Source organism: Solanum tuberosum, unplaced genomic scaffold (genome assembly GCF_000226075.1).
Source record: "Solanum tuberosum cultivar DM 1-3 516 R44 unplaced genomic scaffold, SolTub_3.0 scf00273, whole genome shotgun sequence".
Classification (NCBI taxonomy): Eukaryota; Viridiplantae; Streptophyta; class Magnoliopsida; order Solanales; family Solanaceae; genus Solanum; species Solanum tuberosum.
The window spans coordinates 470,143-492,009 of NW_006239195.1; the positions used below are offsets into that span (position 1 = coordinate 470,143).

The 21,867-nt window shown below is 34.9% G+C and overlaps 3 protein-coding genes and 1 non-coding gene across 4 annotated transcripts; 2 read left to right on the forward strand and 2 right to left on the reverse strand.

Annotated features, from left to right (window-relative positions):
* The first annotated feature begins 1,352 nt into the window (after positions 1-1,352).
* LOC102604889 (uncharacterized) lies at positions 1,353-2,655 on the forward strand. The gene is made up of 2 exons (XM_006358298.2): positions 1,353-1,644; positions 1,840-2,655. The coding sequence occupies exons 1-2, from the start codon at positions 1,585-1,587 to the stop codon at positions 2,434-2,436; spliced, it is 657 nt and encodes a 218-aa protein (XP_006358360.1). The 5' UTR covers positions 1,353-1,584; the 3' UTR covers positions 2,437-2,655.
* A 656-nt stretch (positions 2,656-3,311) lies between these two features.
* Positions 3,312-15,137, reverse strand: LOC102605227 (uncharacterized). The gene is made up of 9 exons (XM_006358299.2): positions 14,808-15,137; positions 13,249-13,314; positions 13,094-13,171; positions 12,975-13,007; positions 12,769-12,851; positions 4,379-4,440; positions 4,234-4,288; positions 3,876-3,946; positions 3,312-3,786 (listed from the first exon to the last, which is right to left on the reverse strand). The coding sequence occupies exons 1-9, from the start codon at positions 15,076-15,078 to the stop codon at positions 3,753-3,755; spliced, it is 753 nt and encodes a 250-aa protein (XP_006358361.1). The 5' UTR covers positions 15,079-15,137; the 3' UTR covers positions 3,312-3,752.
* A 1,189-nt stretch (positions 15,138-16,326) lies between these two features.
* TRNAK-CUU (transfer RNA lysine (anticodon CUU)) lies at positions 16,327-16,399 on the reverse strand. The gene has a single exon. It is a non-coding gene; the product is annotated as a tRNA-Lys (tRNA).
* Positions 16,400-17,599: 1,200 nt separating this feature from the next.
* LOC102605561 (uncharacterized protein At4g22758-like) lies at positions 17,600-20,127 on the forward strand. The gene is made up of 3 exons (XM_006358300.2): positions 17,600-18,085; positions 18,978-19,179; positions 19,763-20,127. Exons 1-3 carry the CDS (start codon positions 17,774-17,776, stop codon positions 19,951-19,953), a joined length of 705 nt encoding a protein of 234 aa, XP_006358362.1. The 5' UTR covers positions 17,600-17,773; the 3' UTR covers positions 19,954-20,127.
* The last annotated feature ends 1,740 nt before the right edge of the window (positions 20,128-21,867 follow it).

Below are 21,867 nucleotides of genomic sequence, written 5' to 3' on the forward strand. Positions count from 1 at the left end.
AAAAAAATATATTTTAATTATGATTTATAGTACTTTTAAATATAACGTATAGTGTGTTTGTAGGCTCTTATTAGATTGAAAAAATATTTTAAATTAGTAATTATTGTAATTAATAGTGTATATTACGTAATTTTCAAATTTGTAATAAATTTTTTTAAATATTAAGTCTAATAATTTATAGTATCTTAAATGTAATCTTTGAATACACATAAATTAAAAAAAGAAATAAGACAAATAAATTATAAATTGAATAATTGACATTTTCAAATATTAATTTACCACAAAATGAAAGTGAAGGAAGAAGTTGTGAGGCAAAAATAAAGAGAAGGGAATGGAATTAGTGAGGTAGGGTCCATATCCATTAAAAGAGATTGAAATAAATGCATGGCAAATTAAAAAGGTGTCAAATAGACAGGAAAACGGGCCCACATGCATTGAATAGTTGGCAGCCATTGAGTGGGTCACTAATACACGTGGCAGCGTTTGCATTTCACGCTTTTGGCTCCGAAAATCGCGTGTTTATTTATTTAAAAGTAGGATAGTTAAAGTGCCTATTTGTGCATTATGAAAGTTGGAGGTCAAAGTTAAAATTTGAAGCCAAGTTTAGGGGCCAATATATGTATTATGCCATTAAAATTGTCTTATATAAATATTTATATATTATTTTATACAAAATAGAATACTGAAAAAATTGATTAAACTATTTATGGGAAAAGGTACAAGTATCCCCTAGACTATGATCGAAATTTCAGAAACACAAATTAACTAAACTAAGGTCTTATTACCCCCGAACCCAATTTTTGTAATTTTGTATACCTTTTTGGCTTACGTGGCCTCCGGATATCTCCCTCGCGCCTCAATTGTGTGGAGTCACGGAGTGTGCCACATAAGACAAAAAATGTATAAAATTGTATTTAAAAAAATGAGTTAGGGGTAATAGGACCTTAGTTTAGTTAAGGTGTATCTCTGAAATTTCGGTCATAGTCTGAGGTACTTATGCCTTATCCCACTATTTACAGATAAAAATATCTTTTTAAAGTGAGTAATTTATAATAATTCTCTAGTATTAATCTCCGCATGTTAATTTATAAGCAATCATCGAATGACAATTTTTGCATAACTAGTACATGAATCAAACGATCCCTTAATAACAACAACAATAACAATATATCACATGTAATTTCACTAATAGAAATAGAAAACACTTATGCTTATATTATCAAAATACAATTTAACGGGTTGTAACAGATTATCCCACCTTAAATTACTAAAAAATTGATATGTAGAGTTACCTCTTATCGTAGTTAGGATAAAATCTTACAGTAAGAAGAATTAGAGGCATATATAAAAAGAAGGAAAGATTCCAATCAAATCCACAAATTTTAAACCTAATCTTCCCACGTTGGATTTAATGTCAACTCTCTAAAAACTGACCTTTTCATTTCATACTTCTTTTAGAAATTCATTAATTTAATTTCTTTTTTGTTCTCCTATAAATTATTTAGACTTATTGTTCTAACATATAATTTGAAACTTTGGAGTAAAGATATTAACAAAATTCATAAACAAGATATTCAGAGAGAGATGAAGTTGGTTTGGTCTCCTGAAAAAGCATCTAAAGCTTATCTTGATACTGTTAAATCGGTAAGTCTTATCATTTTTCGTTTTTTTGTTTCGAATTTAGAGTTAATGAGTTCTTAAAAAATGTTATACATGTATCTACACGTTTGAGATTTCATTTAGGTTTTGAGTCATTCATGTCTTAATTCAAATAAGGACAATAATTTTTATATGGCTATTATGAATCTGTACATCGCTCATTTTTCAATCATTTTGCAGTGCGGGTTATTGCAAGAATCCACAGAAGCAGAGTTAATATCAGCCATGGCTGCAGGATGGAACGCGCAAATGATCGTAGAGACATGGTCTCGAGGTGGGGCTACATCAACCAGCATTGGCCTCTCTAACGCAATTCATCAAACAGGTGGTAGGCATATTTGCATAGTCCCAAACGACGATACAAAAACAGAGTATAAATCAATTGTGGAGAAAATCACCGGAATGTCACCGGAAATAGTCGTCGATGAGGCGGAAGAAACATTGGAGTCATTAACGGGGATCGATTTTCTGGTTGTGGATTGTGAAAGAAATGATTTTTCGACGATTTTAAAGGTGGTTAAATTAGGAAACAGGGGAGCAGTTTTGGTATGTAAAAATGTGAGTTCGAGAGCTGTTTCAGATTTCAGATGGAGGAGTGTTCTTGATGAAAAATCAAAAATCGTTCGGTCGGTTTTTTTACCGGTCGGAAAAGGATTAGATATTGCTCATGTAGGGGCTGTCGCCACCGGAAAGAGTGTCTACGGTGGGAAGATGGAAAAGAAATGGATTAGAAGGTTTGATAGAGAATCTGGTGAAGAGTTTGTGATTCGGAAGTGAATTTAGGTGAACTATCTAAACCTCGACTAATTCTTCAAGTACCTGTTATCTACAGATATCGAGCAACTCTATCACCAAGACATGGTCAGATTGAAAAAAAAAACATAGTGGAATTCTTTTGTATTTGTTTGTTAGATTTCTTTTTCTTTTTTTGGGCATTTTTGGGTTATGTACATTAGTCATCACAAAGTTGAATATTTGGTTTGCCAGTTGGGTTTATGCTGGTGTGATTTTGTTGGCATTGAGTTGTATATTGTTTGATAGCATTTGAAACAAAAAGAAAAGTAGAAGATTGAATTGATGTGCCATGAAAGGTTGCATTTTTTTTTCTTAGAGGATAGGAAATAAAAGAAAAACTTAAGCAGGGCGGAACAGGTCTGAGGTGAGAGTTGCACGAATAAAGAGTGAGGCGGGTTGAAAATAGGTCAAAATATTATGCAGGACAAGAAAAAGCGAATAGGTTTCTAGAAGTCAGCAAAACAGAGAATGTAGATACGAATTCTCTCAATACATCTGCCTATTCTGATGTCACGTTAAACTCTATGACCATTTCATCTAACAGCTTAAGTTTTTAAATGACTCTCACACAGACACTTTTAACATCTATAGGCAGTGTTCATGATATGGTTGATCAACAAAGAGCATTTAACTTACTCTTGCTAACTCTGTGTGACTGCCAACAAGCCACTGTTGTAATTTGCGAAGTAGTATCAACACCACTAAAGGTTGTGGCGGGGCTGCAGAATATGTCTCCATCCTTAAAATGAGATCTCAGGTTCGAGACCTGAAAATGGAGTAAAGAGCATTTTAACTCCAACTTATCACTCTAATAAAAGAATAAATGATGAATATGGTGGATAATGACAGCCAATCAATTCTAAAACCTTCAATGAAAGAAGGAAATAAGAACTATTTTGCAGCAACTTTAACTTCATCTTGTCTAACCTTTTCAGAATTTCGTCGTGTTGACATACTAGCGTCCATGTTTAGGGCACATAATTTGGACGCGCTAGACACAAAATAAAACTACATAGTATGTGAAGATTATTCAAAAGAACTGTGTAATCTGTCAACCCATATGATCTGAAAAATGCTAGAGGCTAATACACGACAACGTCTTTGAAACTTTCATAGAGTCAGTTGTGGATAAAAAGAACCAAAAAACATGTGCACTGTTGTCTAGCACATGGAACCTTTCAGCCACGTATTTGAATTATAATCAACAGCAGAAACTACAAACCAAGTTTCTTCAGTAAACTTTGATTTCACAAACCCATCATCCGTCGAGCTTTCTTTTTATATCACAGACTTGCTTCTCATGCAAAATTATTTTCCTTCCTCATAACAGCCCTGAAATAGTAAGAATTGTTTCTAGATTCCGGATACAAAAGAGTGGCAAAAAGGGAACTGAAGAGAAGAAAATGGTGAAGAGATCTTACAACTTGGAAATCTTTTTTACAAGCCCATCAGAAGGTGGCAGCGGAGCATATGAAGCAGCATTAATTATTTCCTGTTTCATCACCAGCAGAAGTGGTTATTTTGTTTTGCTCAACAAGCATCACAGGCAATTAAAGACGACACAAAAACACTCAACGGTTGATATCTGAAAATAACACTGTATCCAACTGTACTGATATGTGGTTCATTGTTCTTGTTCTACCTTTAGGAGTTAGATCAACATTGAATAAAAGCACCAGCCGAACAGAATCTAATTAGAGATTTTTTATATAGCAAATCTCCTCCTCCTTTTTGGGTATATATAGTACTACCTTTGTAGGAAAATATACACAATAATACCTGAAATTTCCCAAGCACTTTCTGCTTTTTGGCCAAAACATCTTCAAAATTATTCCTAGAAAAAAAGAGCGGGATAGTATTATTGCATGGTAAAGGACAAACAAAAGAAACCAAGAAAGAATATCAATAGAGAGCAGATTTTAACTCTTGTTTTCTAGTCTTAGTTGAAGTAAGCACAAGCTCCCCATCTTTGATCCGAGTCTTTTCCTGTTCATGGCCATCAGAAAGTCATTTTCATATTGTAAAGTGCTGAGAAGAGGACGGATTGATTTTGGATTTGACATCCTATTTTTTTTATGGGCATTTTGGATTTGACATCCTATTATCAGAACCAGCAGATATGTTTATAGTTACATCAATTGAGAAAGGAGATAGTGCCTGTGACATCCATCTCCAATCGGATTACATATGGCTCGTTCAAGTCGTTTATAAAGCTTTAAGTTCTCTGGTACTAGCATGTGGAATTATACTTATGGATGAGAAAGGAAAAACTTAATATGTTGTCTTGACTAGTGGCTGACCAAGGCTGTTTCAATTAGTATTACAGCAGGTACAACCAGCCAGAAGAGTGAAGAGCTGAAATACTTATATTTAATTTATCTGCAACATGCTCATTGCTCCCTCACCCGCGAGCCTGATTCTTTGCGTTGACCAAGCACATGAAAATATTAGTTAACAGGCATGGGTGAGACTCAAATACAAAAAGTCTACCTGCTCTAATCCATGTTAAACCACATAATCACTTCATCAAAAAATTAATGTTGTTAAAAGATAACACCTTTACCTAGTTATTCTAGGTCTGCAACACTTCTTTACGCTAATTTTTTTTTGACAACATAGCCTTAAAATTAAGATAAATTGAATTTCTTTTTCATATGTAGGAATTATTTGATATTTTGGTAAAGAGTAATAAAACAGCTGAGTTGCACCTCCTCACACCAAGGAGACTTAAAAAAGACTAGAAATATATATTTTCAAGGAAAATGCTTCCCAGACCCGAAACTCAGCTTGCAACAAAATCACCTAAACAATATGTGATAATTGCTGGGTTTAAGTCATTTGACATCACTAGATGGAACTCGAGCAAGTCTGAATGGTATGAATGGGTTGAAAGAAGTAGAAAGAAGATGACGAGGTCAGTTATGAGCAAGAAAGCTATGGAATGGATATGTTTCTGCCTGAGAGAGGCTTCAAAGGAGCATAAAAAGGAGACGAGAAGATGGAAACTAGCAGATAGAGAGGCAGAGCTTTTTTGTACTAAGAAGCAAAATGAATATGGGAAATTTATGAGCGTGATAACCTTAAATAGTGGTGGAAGGTCGGGCTTAATCATACCGGAACTTGCATTAAATGCAGGGTGGGTGGATATTGCATTAAAGATTGAGAGATTCATTAAATGTCATCAAAGAGAGAAGGAACATTCTTTCTCAAGGGTGACGGAGGAAGAATACTCTTATGCTGAGGCTGTCCAACAGAGTAAATGGGGGAGCAGTAATTTAAGAAGAGCCGAGATGAACACCAAGAAAGGAAGCATTCTGATTACTAAGCCAGTGAATATTAAGGAGGAAGATCTCCTCAAGAGATGTCTTATAGGATATTGCACTGCAGGAAAGAAGGAGAAACCAACTCTGGCGGATATCAGGAGCTGGTCCTCAACAAACTGGAAAAAGGTCTTTGGAGTCAACATATATGAATTGAACAGCGAAATGTTCCTTTTCGAATTCCCCAATAGATACATGGCGGAATTGATCATCCAAGGCCAATGGAGGTGGAAGAGTAGCATATTTCATCTAGATTGGTGGAGTCCAACAACAGGGTGCACTCCTAGCCCGTCAACTGTGCGTGAAACTTGGATTAGAGTAGTGGGGATTCCATTGCATTTGTGGTCTAGGAAGGTCTTCCAAGAAATTGGGGATCTGTGTGGAGGTTGGATTGAGACAGAAGAAGAAACTGAGCTAAAAAACCACCTGAAGTGGGCAAGGATGGGCAAGGATTCTGGTGAAAAACAACGGGAGAAACCTTCCGAAAGAGGTCTCTGTTGCTTGTGATGGAATCACATATTTTTTTCCAATTTGGGCAGAAAGCAAACCCAGATTCGAAATAAGGCCGGAAAGTGGAGGCATAGTCGCCGGGGAAGATGAGGTCTTTTGCCCAGGGAATAGGTTTATCCAGAGGTCTGATGGCGTAAATATCTGTGACATAGTACCAAAATCCCATCCTTTTAGGGATTTTAGTACATCGAAGCACGTGGGCTGTACTTCGACAGCTAGAAAGACAATGGGGAATGGAGCACGTGAGAGGCATGTGAGTTTTTTAAATGAGAGGGCTGAACTGGGCCCATCAGGAAAGCCCAAGAAGAATAACAATTCTAAATGGCCCAATGGCCCTGATTTTGCAGCACATGTCATCTTTAATGATTTACAAGGGACAAAGATCGGCTACACAGAAACCCATAAATTGGCTGGTGACATAACAGCCTTGCACGTGTTCAATTCAGGCCAAGGAAAGCAGAACATGAACACAAAAGTCGTGACAGAGCTGCTGGAGGAAGAAATCAGGGGAGATTTGATGATAACGGGAGAGGAAGAACCTAACTCCACAGATAGGGGAGAGGATAGAGAAATTACAAAGTCAGGGGAGACTGGGCTAGCAATACAAAGCTCAAACACAGAAATAGTTAATTGGGAGGTGGAGGAACCTGTACCAATTATGGTGCAGCAACAACAAAGGGCTCAAGATGTAGACAAAGCGAATTCAACATGGGTACAACAGAACTTGATAAAACTGGGGAAAATCTTTGGGATCGATTTCCAAGGGCATGAAGAGGAGGCAACAGAGTTACTACTACAAATAGACAGTTGCAGACAAGTCAGGAGAATGGAGCAGGATACAGAAGTTAAGAAACTCAAGATCAAGGGTGCACAAGAACTTAAAAGTCTTGTAGCCTTTGATGTAAAATTTAAAAGTTCTGGAAGTAGGAATAAGGGGAGGAACACAATTTTCAATACATGATGAAGTTTAAGCTAATATCATGGAATGTTAGGGGATTAAACGACAGGGAGAAGAGAAGGGTTGTACATAGTTTGTTGTCTGGATGGAGAGCAGATATAGTGTGTCTCCAAGAAACAAAAATTGAAGGGGATATTTCAGAGATGGTAAAACAGATTTGGGGAGGCAGGTGGATTAGACATGCCTGTCTAAAAGCAAGTGGAACAAGAGGAGGTATCTTATTGATGTGGGATGCGAGGGCATGGATGGGGGAGGTCTTGGAAATTGGTTCTTACACCATTACTTGTAAATTTGAATCACAAACCCAGAATTTTAGCTGCCATATATCTGGAGTGTATGCTCCTAATTGTTACAAGGAAAGGAGACTTGTATGGGAAGAATTGAGCTCAGTAAGGGGGTTGATAGAGGGACCCTGGGCAATGTGTGGGGACTTCAATGTATCTAGGTACATATCTGAGAAGAAGAACTGCAACAGAAGAACTAAGGGAATGAGAGAGTTTTCTGATTTCATAGAGGACATGGAATTAGTTGACATGCAATTAGAAGATGCTGCATACACATGGTTTAAGGGAGATCAACAGGAGGCAGCCTCCAGAATTGATAGAATCATGATTTCTAAAGAATGGGATGATACCTTCAACAATTTGAAACAGATTCCTCTTCAAAGGCTGGGCTCAGATCATATACCAATAGCGTTGATTACTGGTTGCTGGGAGAGAAATAAAAGCTACTTCAAGTTTGAAAATTGGTGGCTGCAGTCAGAAGGTTTTGTGGATAGAGTTAGAGAGTGGTGGAGCTCCTTCAGTTACACAGGAAGAGTTACACAGGAAGACCTGATTATGTTTTGGCATGCAAACTTAAAGCACTGAAACTTAAGCTAAAGGAATGGAAACAAGAAGAGGGTGGAAATCTGGGCAGTCAAAGAAGGAGATTGTTAGAGCAGTTAGCAGAATTAGATACAGAAAGGGTAAATAGAACTCTCACTGTGGAGGAAACGACAAAAAAGGCTGCAATCTTACTTGAGTATGAAGAGCTAGTCAAGAAAGAGGAAGTTTCATGGAGACAGAAATCAAGAGTACTATGGTTGAAGGAGGGAGACAAGAACACCAAATTCTTCCACAAAATGGCAAATGCTCACAGGAGATATAACAATATAGATCAACTCATGATACAAGGAGAGGTTACTCAAGAGAAAAGCAGAATTGAAGGGGAGATAATAGCATATTATAAGAACCTGTATAGAGAAACACATCAATGGAGACCTTATAATAATGCTGAATGTCCAATGTTGACTGAAGAGGAAAAACTGTCCCTGCAAGGCAGATTTGAGGAGAATGAAGTTCTAAATTGCCTAAAGCTATGTGCAGCCGATAAGGCTCCTGGTCCAGATGGGTACACAATGGGTTTCTTCATCAAGTGTTGGGATGTACTGAAGAAAGACATCATGGACACATTTCAAAACTTTTATGAGCAAGAAGTCTTCGAGAAGAGTTTCAACGCTACCTTCATTGCACTCATTCCAAAGAAAAAAGGAGCCAACAAGTTAAGGGACTACAGACCAATTAGCCTCATAGGGAGCATTTACAAAATACTCTCCAAAGTTCTCACAGAAAGGTTGAAAGCTGTGATAGATAGACAGCTGTAGATTCCAGGAATAAGCAGAAGAAACCTGGCATTCTATGCAAGCTGGACATAGAAAAAGCATATGATCATGTGAATTGGAAGTACCTTCTGAAGATTTTAGAGATGATGGGATTTGGACAAAAATGGTTGAACTGGATTAGCTTTTGCATTTCTACAGTTAGCTTCTCTGTTCTGATTAATGGGTCCCCTGCAGGGTTTTTTCAAACTCAAAGAGGACTCAGGCAGGGTGATCCATTGTCCCCTTTCTTGTTCTTAATTACTATGGAGGGGCTGAATAATATGCTCAAGACAGCAAATATGAGAGGATGGATAAAAGGTTTTGATGTGGCTAGAGAAAATACAGAAAGCTTGGAGGTGACACATCTTCAGTATGCAGATGATACATTGATTTTTTGTGGAGCTGAGGAAGACCAACTGAAATACTTAAGGGTGATCCTGGTGCTGTTTGAAGGGGTATCCGGGTTGCACATTAACTGGATTAAAAGTTCTATGTATACTATCAATGAGGTCAACAACATAGAATTGTTAGCTTCAATTCTAGGGGGTGAAGTAGGTACTCTACCTACAACATATTTGGGTATGCCATTGGGAGCAAAATCCAAGTCCTTAGAAATTTGGAATGGTGTGATAGAGAAGTGTGAGAAGAAGCTGGCCAGATGGAAAACTCAGTACTTGTCAAGAGGGGGTAGACTGACCCTCATAAACTCAGTCCTAGATGCTCTCCCAACTTACATGCTGTCTCTATTTCCCATCCCACCAGGGATCACTAAAAGACTAGACAGCATAAGAAGGAAGTTCTTGTGGCAAGGAAACAAAGAGAATAGAGGTTTTCATCTAGTAAAATGGAATGCAGTGACAACTGGAAAGAAGAATGGTGGTCTGGGAATAAAGAATATGGAGCTACATGGCAAAGCACTCTTAATGAAGTGGTTGTGCAAATACTCAAATGAAAACCAAACACTTTGGAGAAGAGTGATAGGTGCCAAATATGAGAATGAAGATAGTTGGATGACTAAGATTGTGACCACACCTTATGGGATCAGTTTATGGAGATCCATAAGAGCATTATGGGAGGAAGTTAAACCCAAATTCAAGATGAAAGTGGGGAATGGGAACAAAATCAAATTCTGGAAGGATGAATGGCATGAGAAAGGTAACCTGGAAACTCTTTTCCCTGATATTTACAATCTGGCAATGTTCCAACAAAGAACTATTGCAGAACTATGGACACCACAAGGGTGGAATTTCATCTTCAGGAGAGAACCAAATGACTGGGAAGTGATGAGGTTGGCAGAATTCCTCAAGTTGGTTGGACATTTTACTGGACTTCAGGCATATGAGGATATGCTTTGGTGGAAAGGCAACAATAGAGGAGAGTTCAAAGTGCATTCAGCTTACAGGCTGATGGATGAATCAAGCCAGCAGAGTCCCATCTGGCCTTGGAAACAAGTATGGAAGTGTAGAATCCCACACAAAGTCTCATGCTTTATTTGGCTGCTAGCTAAGGAAGCTGCCCTGACTCAGGATAATGTAATGAAAAGGGGGATAACCTTATGCTCTAGGTGTTTCCTATGTGGGGAAACCTTAGAAACTGTAAACCATCTATTTCTACACTGCAAATACACCCGGCAGCTTTGGAGGATTTTCTTGAGCCTTAAAGGCATATCCTGGACTATGCCTAGGAGAGTTACTGAGGCCTTGTACAGCTGGGAGGAGGCAGGTGCCCTTGCAAAAGACAGAACTAGATGGAGAATTATCCCTGCTTCAATATGGTGGGCAATCTGGAAAGAAAGGAATTCCAGATGTTTTGAAGGCATAGAAAATAGTGTGCAGGATGTTAAACTAAACTGCATTTTGTTGTTATGTTTTTGGTGTAATCAATTATACTCAAATGACACTGTCTCTATAGTTGATGTTCTAGACTCAATATAGAAATAGAGTAGGAGTGTCTAGAGTGCATCTGTATATAAGGTTTGAGTACAACCCATGTACTTTTGTGATATAATACATCGTTACCATTTTCAAAAAAAATATGTGCTTTTTTTTTTGAGAAATGCCAGAAGAATGCACCATGAGAAACTATTATTCTAAGAAATTCCATAAAAAGTTTAGATGATCAATTTTTTTTTCCTTTTTTTATGTTTTGAAGGGGGGGAGGGGAGGATGTTAAGGGGGTGAGAAGAGTCAAGTTCCCACCCAGCAAACATAGACATCAGAGATGAGCTTTAGTCTCGCTTACAAAACCATAAACTACAAAACAACTTGTCACAAGATCTTAGAGGGATCGATAAAAACTAAAGCCCAGGTCAAGGATATAAATGAATATAACTAGTAAATACTTTGCAGAAACAACAGAGGAGTGAAACATTATGTGCATTATGATCAATATTATGAGCAAGAAGGGTCAACATTCCATGTGAACAAATTTAAAACACATCTGCCACCTTCCAAGGAGAAGTCTCATACTAAGATTTCCAATTCTACTAAAGGATATTTTGGAATTCATATGGCGGGAGAGAAACTTGATTAGCAGGATGGAAATGGTTCATCCCTTTGCCCCTTTTCACCTTCAGCAGCCCCACCAAAAAGATTTTAATCAGTTTATTTAATTTTACTCTTCTTATTTCAATCTTGTTTCAATAACTTTGAGACGTAATTCTAAAGAGCAACTGTTGATACCATAATTTATTTGAAACACATAGGCAAAACATAATTTGGCATAAACATATAAGTTTAAGCCAAATTCCAGCCTAAATCGTAGAAGACAAGAATGGATGTAGAATGCCACCTCCTCAAAATCCTATCCCTAGCCATCTGTCAAAACCCCATATGATCTTGTATGTGAACACAACAAGCTTGACTTATCTTAATGTTGCCAGAAGCATGTGAACTCAGAAAAGTTGAAGACTTGAATTCTCAAAGTTAGAGAAAATTTTGCATCAGAAAACATGATCAACCACTCACCCCCTTCCCCACACGAAATACATCTAGAACCATCCAATTTAACAGTATTTCCTGACAGTTGTCTATTTATCTTTTCCCTTTCATTAGAACCAAAGTTATAACTTGAGGGTGGTTTATAGTAAGATACCTGACCAATCCCTCTATTCTACGATCTGATAGTTCATTTCAGGATGGACACTAACAATATTCTGACAATCATTTATCTATTTTTAAATCATGAAGATAATTCTTAAGTTAAAGCTGTAGGAATAGACAAGGTCACCAAACTAACCAGGTCACTCGACCTCAGTCAATGTCCTTTAATTCTAACGTTAGAGGACCATAAAGAGTTCCGCAGTGCTGGAAGACTGGGTAGCCACTTAATGTTCCATAGATGTGCTCTGACCTCATCAAATCTGTCATATCTATTCTCTCAAGTCTCAAGTGCTTGCAAATAACAAAAGGAATAAAGGGAGCTACAACTATATTTCTGCAAACTACGTTAAGGAGTTAAAATGTAGTCATAGTCACTCAACCAGATGGCACACAATCGACACACACACAATAAGTTTTCAAAAGTTTAGTGTTTTTTTTAACGATTCAAAGGTCTAGTTTATTCCACTTGAACTTCCTTTTCTCAGAATCAAAATGCTAATATTCTAAGAATTTTTTTATAAGATAATGATATTTTATTAAACCTAGTACCAAGAAAGTACTGCAGAAGTACAAAAAGAAGCTATGCATCTTCAATAAAAAAAAATAGCTCTCAACACATAGATTCTAAGAAACTAGTTTTATTTCCATGAACTCACTTTGAAATAAGAGAAAGAATGGAAATCCGGAACTAATGAAAGCAAGATGAAGAAAAAGCACGACCAACCAAATTTCAAGTGACATTTCCTCAAGGGCATAATGTTAAAGATTAAAAAAAGAACTAACCATGAGCATGATCCTCTCCCTGACTCTTTCACTCAACCAATTAGCATTTTTGACATCAAGCTTCATAATAATTTTTGTGCCAGCTGCAGATAAATACAAATGTCTTAGGGATAGCATTTACGGAGGACATATTGTTCACATGTCATGTCAAGTCGAAGAACTACCTCATCAAACAAAAAAATGTCATGTCAAAGAACTTAACAGACCTGTGTTAATACTTCTCATACGAGCTTTGCTTGCTGCAAAAGGAAAACAACTTCATTAATAATTACAAATTTAAAAGCCAATGTAACTGCTGAACATATTCTTTCAGATAACTCCTTACGTGTGCTGGTATTTTGCTTCTGAGTTCCTTTCTTCCCTTTCTTCTTGATAGGCGTGTTTTTCTTAGCCTTTGTGCTTGCTACAGACAATAACCAATTTTCTCAGACATATTTGCTGTCTATGTTGTCCAATATCGTAAATCAAGAAGAAATCTACCTGCATTAGTGTCTTCTGTATGACTTCTAGTGTCAACATATCCCGCAAAGCTCACAGAAACATGACCTGTATGTGAGGGTAACAGTGAGAAAAAGCCGGACCACTAACACTTAACATCCTACATGCTGCTTGACAGTTCATCTCAAATAAAGGCCATAAGGTTGCAACAATCTACTAGATAGCAATTGTATAAGTGGCACACTCGGAAATTATAGGGAGAACACATTAATGTCAAACAAGTCGCTCCACATGTACTTTCTAGTTCCCACCACCCCCACACTAAAACACCATCCTTTTGTAATCTGATTTTTAATCAAGCCAAATGATGATGAACTGAAGCCTAAACTTTCAGTCAACATAAAACAATCTAATCAAAGAGGTGTTAGGCTAGTGGATGCTGAATAGTCATATCCCTGAATCTACCTAATAACCTTGTCATTTATCAAAGATTAGCACCCACCAACCGCTCCTGAAACTCTGCAATACAGAGCCAATGCATAATATATAACTCATTTGAAGATAAAAGCATTGTAATAAACTTAGATTCTCAAATCCACGGAGCCTTATCAGATTTCATGTAAATAAGACGATTTTAATCTCTCAAATAGAAATAAAGAATATAGATGTTCAACTTCAGACAGAGCAGATTCAAAATATTAAGCAAGTGATGCAGAGCACCATTGTAGCAACGGTGCAAAAGTAGCTTAGATAGATTCATCTCCTCGCCAATACACAAGGTGTCACAAAACTCTGATTATAAATTTACTCTAAACTTACTTCTGTACTCCCTCAATCACCAAGATATTTGGCCACTCACACAATTAGTTTCTCGAGATTCAACTAAATAAATTTTAAGCAATTATCTGAGAATAATTGCAACTTGTAGTTATCCGAATATCTAACTTATTAATTTTAAACAAATGCATTGAATTGCTCCAACATTTCAAGCACTATTTTCCTTCCTAAGATTCAAACTAAGTAAACTTTGGCTAACATTTCAAAATATATTTTTTCACCATTTTACAGCACATAATTGCAACTTATAATACTATCGGTGCAGTTTCCAAATATCAAACTTTTAGTTTTAAGAAACTGCAGCAATCTAGTCCAACTTAGCTCATTACCAAATTAGACTTGTAATAGTAAACCAAAAGTGAGGAAATAGTGCTAGACATTTTGGAGCTAAATCAGACTGATTAATGCATTTTTTCAAAATATACTTCTTCGCCATTTTCAGAGTCTGGGGTCTTATCGGAAACGATCTCTCTACACCACAAAGGTAGGCCTAAGGTTTGTGTACATCCTACCCTACCATACTCCACTTGTGGGATTACACCAGATATGTTGTTGTTGTTACTATTTTACAGAGAATAATTGCAACTTATAATACTTTTCGTGCAGTTTCTTAATCTATTAGCTTTAGTTTTAATCAAATGCAGTAATCTAGCCCAATTTAGCTCCAAAAAGGTACCAAATTAAACTCTCAATAAACCAAAAGTATCAAACAAATAGTGAATTATGGGAATATAATGTAAAATTGAGTTTGAGCTATAGAGTACTTAGTGTAATTTTCGGAATAGGTTCATTTCCGGTAGAATGAGTTCGTTCATCTGCTTGAAGAAGGTAATTGTAAACGGCCGGCAATCGTCGAGGAGCTGTTTTCTTCTCGAGGTAGCTCAAACCTGATGTCGACGCAAACCGAACGGCACCGCCGCTGAGGGTGGCGCGTGGAAAGATTGAGCGAGTGACATTGACGCTTGTTGTTGATAGCAATTTAGGATTCAACAGTTTTCCGGCGATCTTAGTTGTCTGCTTTAGGATCGCTGCCATTTTCCGGGAAGAAGACAGTGGCCTAAACCCTAAGGGACCCAAAGTTCACTATAAATGATTTTTGTTAAAATACTACTTGTATTTTTCATTTACTTTGAATATGTAATTATTATTGTAAGGTTTATAAAATTTATTTATTTTTAGTGTTCAAACTAAAAATAATATGTGTTAAAACTTTTCATTTTTCTTAATTTCTTATTTCATGTCCAATAATTACAATTCTATATTTATAAACGCTCATTATTAACAAAAAATAAATATGAGTATAGTTTCACAAGTGCAATTTAGAGAAGATAGCTTGTACGCAATAGACATTACCTCTTAAATCTTAACGCACATAATTACAAATAAACAACAACATATTCAGTGTCATCCGAAAAGTATAGTATATATGTAAATCATATATCTATTTTAACGCGCATTACTATTCTGCAATTTATTAGCACTTGTTAAAAAGAAAATATTCAATTAAGATTATTATTTTTTCATTTGTTGAGCTCAAACTTGAAATATCTAATAATTTTAGATTCTCAAGTAATTTGAATTCGCTATGCTTAAAAGTGGAAAGCTTAATGTAATTAGTGACCATCAATAAAATTAAAAAAAAAACTTATTTATTACCTTGGAAAAGTATCATACATTGCTAAACTATTAAATTTTATATGAAGAAGTAAAATTTGTACTCCGTAATGTTTGTGTCTTTGCAATTTCGTGTGAACATATTGAATTATTATAAATGGAAAATAAAAAAGGTAGTTCAGTAGGTAAAGTATTTCATATTTATGCAGGGTTGAAAAAGACAATATCACAAAAGAAATTTGATAGTCAATTTATCTTTGATATGCAAACATTACGGGTTAATCTCACGAATTGATTTTGTGACTTATATGCAATGTGTACTTGTTGGTAGGAGATGGTAATATCCCCAAAAATTTGAATTCAATATTGTGTGATTCTCGATCAATAGATTGACTTATAAACCACATCCTTGAGTGGTAAAAAAAAAAATACAATATCAATCACACTCCACGCAAAATAAACAGTCATATAACTTGACATTCTAAAAAATAAACCAAAAAATGACAAAAAAATAATACATATCAATCACACTCGACGCAAAATAAACAGTCATATAACTTGACATTCCAAAAACAAACAAAAAAATGGTAAAAAATAATACAATATCAATCATACTCCATGCAAAATAAACAGTCATATAACTGACATTTCAAAAACAACAGAAATAAACGCCCACCGTGGGGCTCGAACCCACGACCACAAGGTTAAGAGCCTTGCGCTCTACCAACTGAGCTAGACGGGCTTTTGTTTTTATTTTATTGTGTTTTACTATTTGATTCTTTAAAATGCACTTCTTAGCGGATTTTGATTTTCATGACCACCATCTAGTTGTCTTAACCAACAACTTTTGTGGAATCTAGGTTATCGTGCAGTTCAACAAAGTAATTAATTCGGCTTCCGATTCATCGACATTGCTAGTTAATTTTGTTCATAGAAAATAACATTTTTGAAACTCTTTATTTTGTGGTGTGGCTCAACAAAACATTCACAATATCCTTCTTATTCCTTTAAAGTTTGAGAATATGTTAACTATCGAGGGTGTTGCTCCCCCTATCTATGATCATTGGTGTTATTCGATAAAAGTAATTAGAGATTTGATAAGTATAATGTTTGTTGGTCCACTATTGGTAGATTCCTAGACCAAGCTTTTATGATTGATAAAAATATGTCGTCTTATATAATTGAAGGGTCAGTATGATAAGACGCTTGGAATTCCTTTCATCATCGTTAACCAATTTAAGATAACACATTCAAGTGTTGAAGATGAAAAACCTATCTATACGTTGTACGTAGGGAGTGTCTATTCAATGAGATTTGAAATTAGTCGAATAACGAATGGAGAAAGAATATAGTGATGGGCATTGTACTATAATACCATCATTTTCAAGTTTAGCGTGTCTTGCTAATTTCAACTTTCAAGCAATTGAGCAAGGAACATGCATTGCATTTCTTTTTCTTAGTCTTTGTTCTCCCCCTTTAAGAAATACATTTTTCCAAAAAAAATAAAAATTGAAGGTGGGAAAGGAATATAATAATACATTTACTCCCTAATTTATTTCAATAAATTTTGCTTTTAGTACTTGTGATGTATAACTTAACATATCTAATTTTCAATTAGTAGAAGATGCATGTTTTCAGGCCCGAAAATTATTTATATGACGACAAATATAAAATAATAACATAAATTTTATATATCTCGTCAACAATTAAGTGATGAAAGGGTTAATATTTATGGTAAATTGTGAATATTCATAAGCAAACATATAAAAAATGCACAATTTAATTAATTGAAAATTAAATATTATAGAAACTAAAATCAGAATTTACCAATAATGGAAGGATTTAACTATAAAGAAAATGCAAAAGAGTAAAAACATATATAAACAACATTTCACGCAACGTTATTTAAATATTCCCAAATAGCTACCTCTACTATGAAGTAACCACTTTATTTGTCCCCCCAAAAAAACATATTCCTTTACTACTAAGCAATTAACTTCCATTCGTGAAAACGCTTGTTGACATACTACGATCAATGTTATTCATTCCTTTTATAGTTAATTCAGAACTCACAAACGTCTAAATTCTTAATACAGTCTATCATAGATCAATTTCAATGTGTGAGAGAGCTAGTGGTAGCGGTGTACAAAAACCGTCATCTCTCCCCACGACGTTGAGTCATCGGAGGAATAGGACCGTGCGACGACGAACATTATTAAAGCAACATAGGGCAAGAAAAAGTATTGAAGGATGGAAATCTGAGCCTTGTCTTTGGAGAGATATTAATGGAGTTGGAGGTGAAAATGAAGATGATCGTCGTTGGGATGCGATGACGACGTCGTTGGAGGTGCTTTTCCGGCCACAAACTTGTTCGGATTTATTTTTCTCATCGGATTATCTTAATGTTCCTTCTCCAATGAGTACTCAGGTAGGTAAAATCTTTTTTTTGTTTCTTCATTTGCTAATCATTATACTATGTCATTATGGCTGATTAAGTCATAAATTAAGTTAATTGAAAATGTGTATTAATTATTTTGCCTTAGGCCATCAGAATGTGGTGAAATGGATAGGATTTTTTCACATCTAACCAAAAAAGTCTTGATTTTGAGTCATTAGAATGGAAAAAGTGTAGTAGCAAGCGATTTCTCTTTTAATACGTTCACCGCATGCAATATGACTTTGGATTAGTCAGGCTAGTCTGTTTTAGATATCGAATGGTCATGTATTTATTATATATTGAGTTGGTGTAAATATTGAGTGCCGGTAAAATTTTGTCCATGTAAATTAAGTAGGTAAAAAATAGTCGGATGTGTGGTTGACACGGTTAATTACACCTTGTATAAGTGAATCAAATATGTGAAATAAACAAGTAATGCTCAATTTCATATATTTCTACTTTCAGATTCTTTGAGTTCATGATCAAGTGAATCATCAATTGTCAGTTTACTAACTAGTCTTGGATCAAAATGAAATAATTATAAAGTAATTGATTTATTTCTATAATTGTGGTGTTCGAATCAGTTTATGTGCACTTTGATTAATTTTATTAGGTATCTCTGCTATATTCCACACGACACAAGTATCGGGATAACTTTATCCACATCAGTGCTTGGATAGAATATTTTGTCTAAACTATAATTTAAACCTGAAACCTTATGATTCTCAGCAAACTTTATTAAGTAATAGAGCACACTATTGAGTGAAATTGTTGTTCATTTTAACATTTGTACACAATTTTATCTTATATTTCTGTAAGAAGTTATTTTTACGACTTTATATATATTGTGTAAGTGATTTCTAAATTCCATAACTTGTTGTAGGAGTACAAGAAGGATGCAAAAGTTGTGGTTAATGTGACAGTTGAGGGCACTCCTGGACCAATTAAAACCATGGTCAAGTTGGGATCAAATGTTGAAGAGACCATAAGACTAGTCCTAAATAAATATAAAGAAGAAGGTCGAAGTCCTCATCTTGATGATTCTTCATCATTCAAGTTGTACACTTCTCACTTTAGTCTTGAGAGTAAGTTCTCAATTAACAAATATTTCAAATTTTTTGAGTTTAAATTATATATATCGTCATTTTTTTTCTTCCACCAAAGGTATAACTCATTGATAGACATGTTAATTTAGCCTCAAGCGGTAAATAAATATATATCCCAATTTTGAAAATTCATATTTACATATTTTAACTTGATGTAAGTTGGCTCGTAAATACACTCATTCTATATAACATTTTGTGTGAGTTATATCACATCTTACATGGCATTTCACACGTGTTTACATGGCCAAACTTAAACCAAGTTAAGATGTTCAGATGTGCATTCTTAAAGTTGATTGTGTATACATATTATGCCTTGGAAGCTATGGACCAGGTTTTGTTAAACTCGTAGCCAAAAGGCTACATCCTCCCCTAATGGAACTGGTGAATTAAGTATTTAGTAAATAAAGATGTTTCCGTATGACGTATATATCTATCACAAATTCGACCTATAAAAGAATGCAATTAAAATATGATGTCTATATCACACCATTTGGAGTGTACATCCTTTTTTTTAACCTTGATTGAATGTGGAATAATTTCTTTTATGTTTTATTAATTATAGGCTTGAATAATTCAGATGTGATTGGAGATGTGGGAAGTAGAAGCTTTCACATTCGCAAGAGTAATAGTAACAATGGAAATAATTCGATGGAATTAAATTCCAATCCATTTCTTGCTCTGAAGATCAACAAATTCATAAAAGGAACAAGCAATATTTGGAAATTCCTTAGTTGCATACATTGTTTTGAATAATCGCCGCAGGTGAGACGCGAATTTAAAATTTAAAATTTAAAATTCTTGATGTTTATTATTATATCAAATAGAGGTGGAATCAATATATAAATTCTAAGCCCATTCATTATGTTGTATGTATCCAACCATAATAAATAATAAATCAATGTATATTTCATTAACTGTATAATTATGACAAGGAGTAATTAATGAGATAATTTCATAGCTTGTTTGGATGCTTGCTACCTGTTGTTAGAGCCGTCAAAATGGGCTTGGCCCGCGAGGCCGGCCCAACCCAACCCTTGAATTAAGTGGGGTTGGGCTTAATTTTTTTTGCCCATTTAGGAACGAGGCTTTTTAGCCCAGCCTCGTTTGGCCCGTAGCCTCGTAGGGCCAACCCGCAAGCCTCAGAGGCCAGCCCGTGGGCTATTAATTTTTAAAAATGTTTTTTATATATATTTTTAGTAGTGTTTTATTTGTAAAGATTTTATCAATAAATATTTTAAAATATCAATATAAAATCAAGACTATATTTTTTACATATCTTTTACATTTTAGGGTCATTAGCCCACTAAATTTTCTTATTAGCCCAAGTTCATTGCTCCATTATAACTATGAATCTTTGACGTCCTTTACTTTTGTTTTTATGCCTTAATTTTTTCACTTCTCTTTTATTGTCTTGTTTATGAAAATAATGATAATGTAATGTTTTTTTGCTCAGATGAATCTTATGAATGTTGTATCTTGGCTATTATGTATTTGTTTTGTAAATATTCACTGAAGTATGTGTAATTCATGAATGAATTTATGTATGTATTGATGTCGTGTCCATCGGACATCGACATTCGTATCCTTTCTAAGAGGAGAAGTTGTCCGTTTTTTTATTGAAGGGCCAACCTGTCCCAACCCGTGGCCTACTTAGGGCTGGGTTGGGCTGCTATTTTATCGGCCCTTTAATTAAAAGGGCCAGCCCGTCCCAACCCATTTAACTCTCTAGCCCGTTAGGGTTGGGTTGGGTTGGGTTGGGCCAGCCCATTTTGACAGCTCTACCTGTTGTATTGGATCGTGTTGCTAAAAAAATATAATAAAAATTTATTGTTAGTTGAATTTTATTGTGCAATATCATTATATAAATGAAAAGTCCAAATGTAACGAAGACTTGTTATCATCTCATTATCATTTATCTTAAACAATAATAACAACATAGTAATATATTCTCACAAGTGAGATATGAAAATGGCAAAAACAGACTTCATCTCTACCAAATGAAGATAAAAATGTTATTTTTGAAAAATCCTAGACTCCCTAACGCATAATTAAGAAGTTTGAAATGGTTGAAAATACAATAATAAATACAATATGATAAATAATAAAGAAAGTGTAACATAACATTTAGAGTGAATTAAGGGAAGTGCTAAATGGCCAGAAAATTTGGTCAGAATTTGGCCAGAAAATTAAAAAAAACTATAATATTTTTTTATTTTAAAATAAATTGATCTTTTTTCCATTTTTTTAGTTAAAAGGTATTAAAGTTAAAAGGGTAAAAATATTTAAAAAGGTAAAATAACATATATAAAATATCATTCTGGCCAAATTTTCTGGCTAAAAGATTTTTCCTAAAGTAAAATAATATAAAAATTGAAGCACGTGAAACATTCAAATATTAATTATAATAAAAAAAGAAATAAAAACTACGAGAATAATGCAAATACTATCGATATGCAGGAGAAATTGATATAATAAATTTACCCCACAATTTACTTTTTTTTGGAGAATTATGTAACGAAAGAAAATAATAAAAATGACTTCATTAAAACAATACAATATAATATAATACAACACAATATAATATAACACGTTATGAAACGATTGGTAACAACTAACAATTATTCAAATAATAAGTTTTACTTTCAACAAAAGTGTAATTATGCTATT

Coding starts and splice junctions, on each gene's coding strand:
- LOC102604889 (XM_006358298.2), top strand. CDS start 1,585: ATGAAGTTGGTTTGGTCTCCTGAAAAAGCATCTAAAGCTTATCTTGAT. Junction 1,645..1,839: donor ATCTTGATACTGTTAAATCG/GTAAGTCTTATC, acceptor ATCATTTTGCAG/TGCGGGTTATTGCAAGAATC.
- LOC102605227 (XM_006358299.2), bottom strand. CDS start 15,078: ATGGCAGCGATCCTAAAGCAGACAACTAAGATCGCCGGAAAACTGTTG. Junction 13,172..13,248: donor TACAGAAGACACTAATGCAG/GTAGATTTCTTC, acceptor TATTGTCTGTAG/CAAGCACAAAGGCTAAGAAA. Junction 3,787..3,875: donor GTAAAAAAGATTTCCAAGTT/GTAAGATCTCTT, acceptor TTACTATTTCAG/GGCTGTTATGAGGAAGGAAA.
- LOC102605561 (XM_006358300.2), top strand. CDS start 17,774: ATGTGTGAGAGAGCTAGTGGTAGCGGTGTACAAAAACCGTCATCTCTC. Junction 18,086..18,977: donor CTTCTCCAATGAGTACTCAG/GTAGGTAAAATC, acceptor AACTTGTTGTAG/GAGTACAAGAAGGATGCAAA. Junction 19,180..19,762: donor TTCTCACTTTAGTCTTGAGA/GTAAGTTCTCAA, acceptor TATTAATTATAG/GCTTGAATAATTCAGATGTG.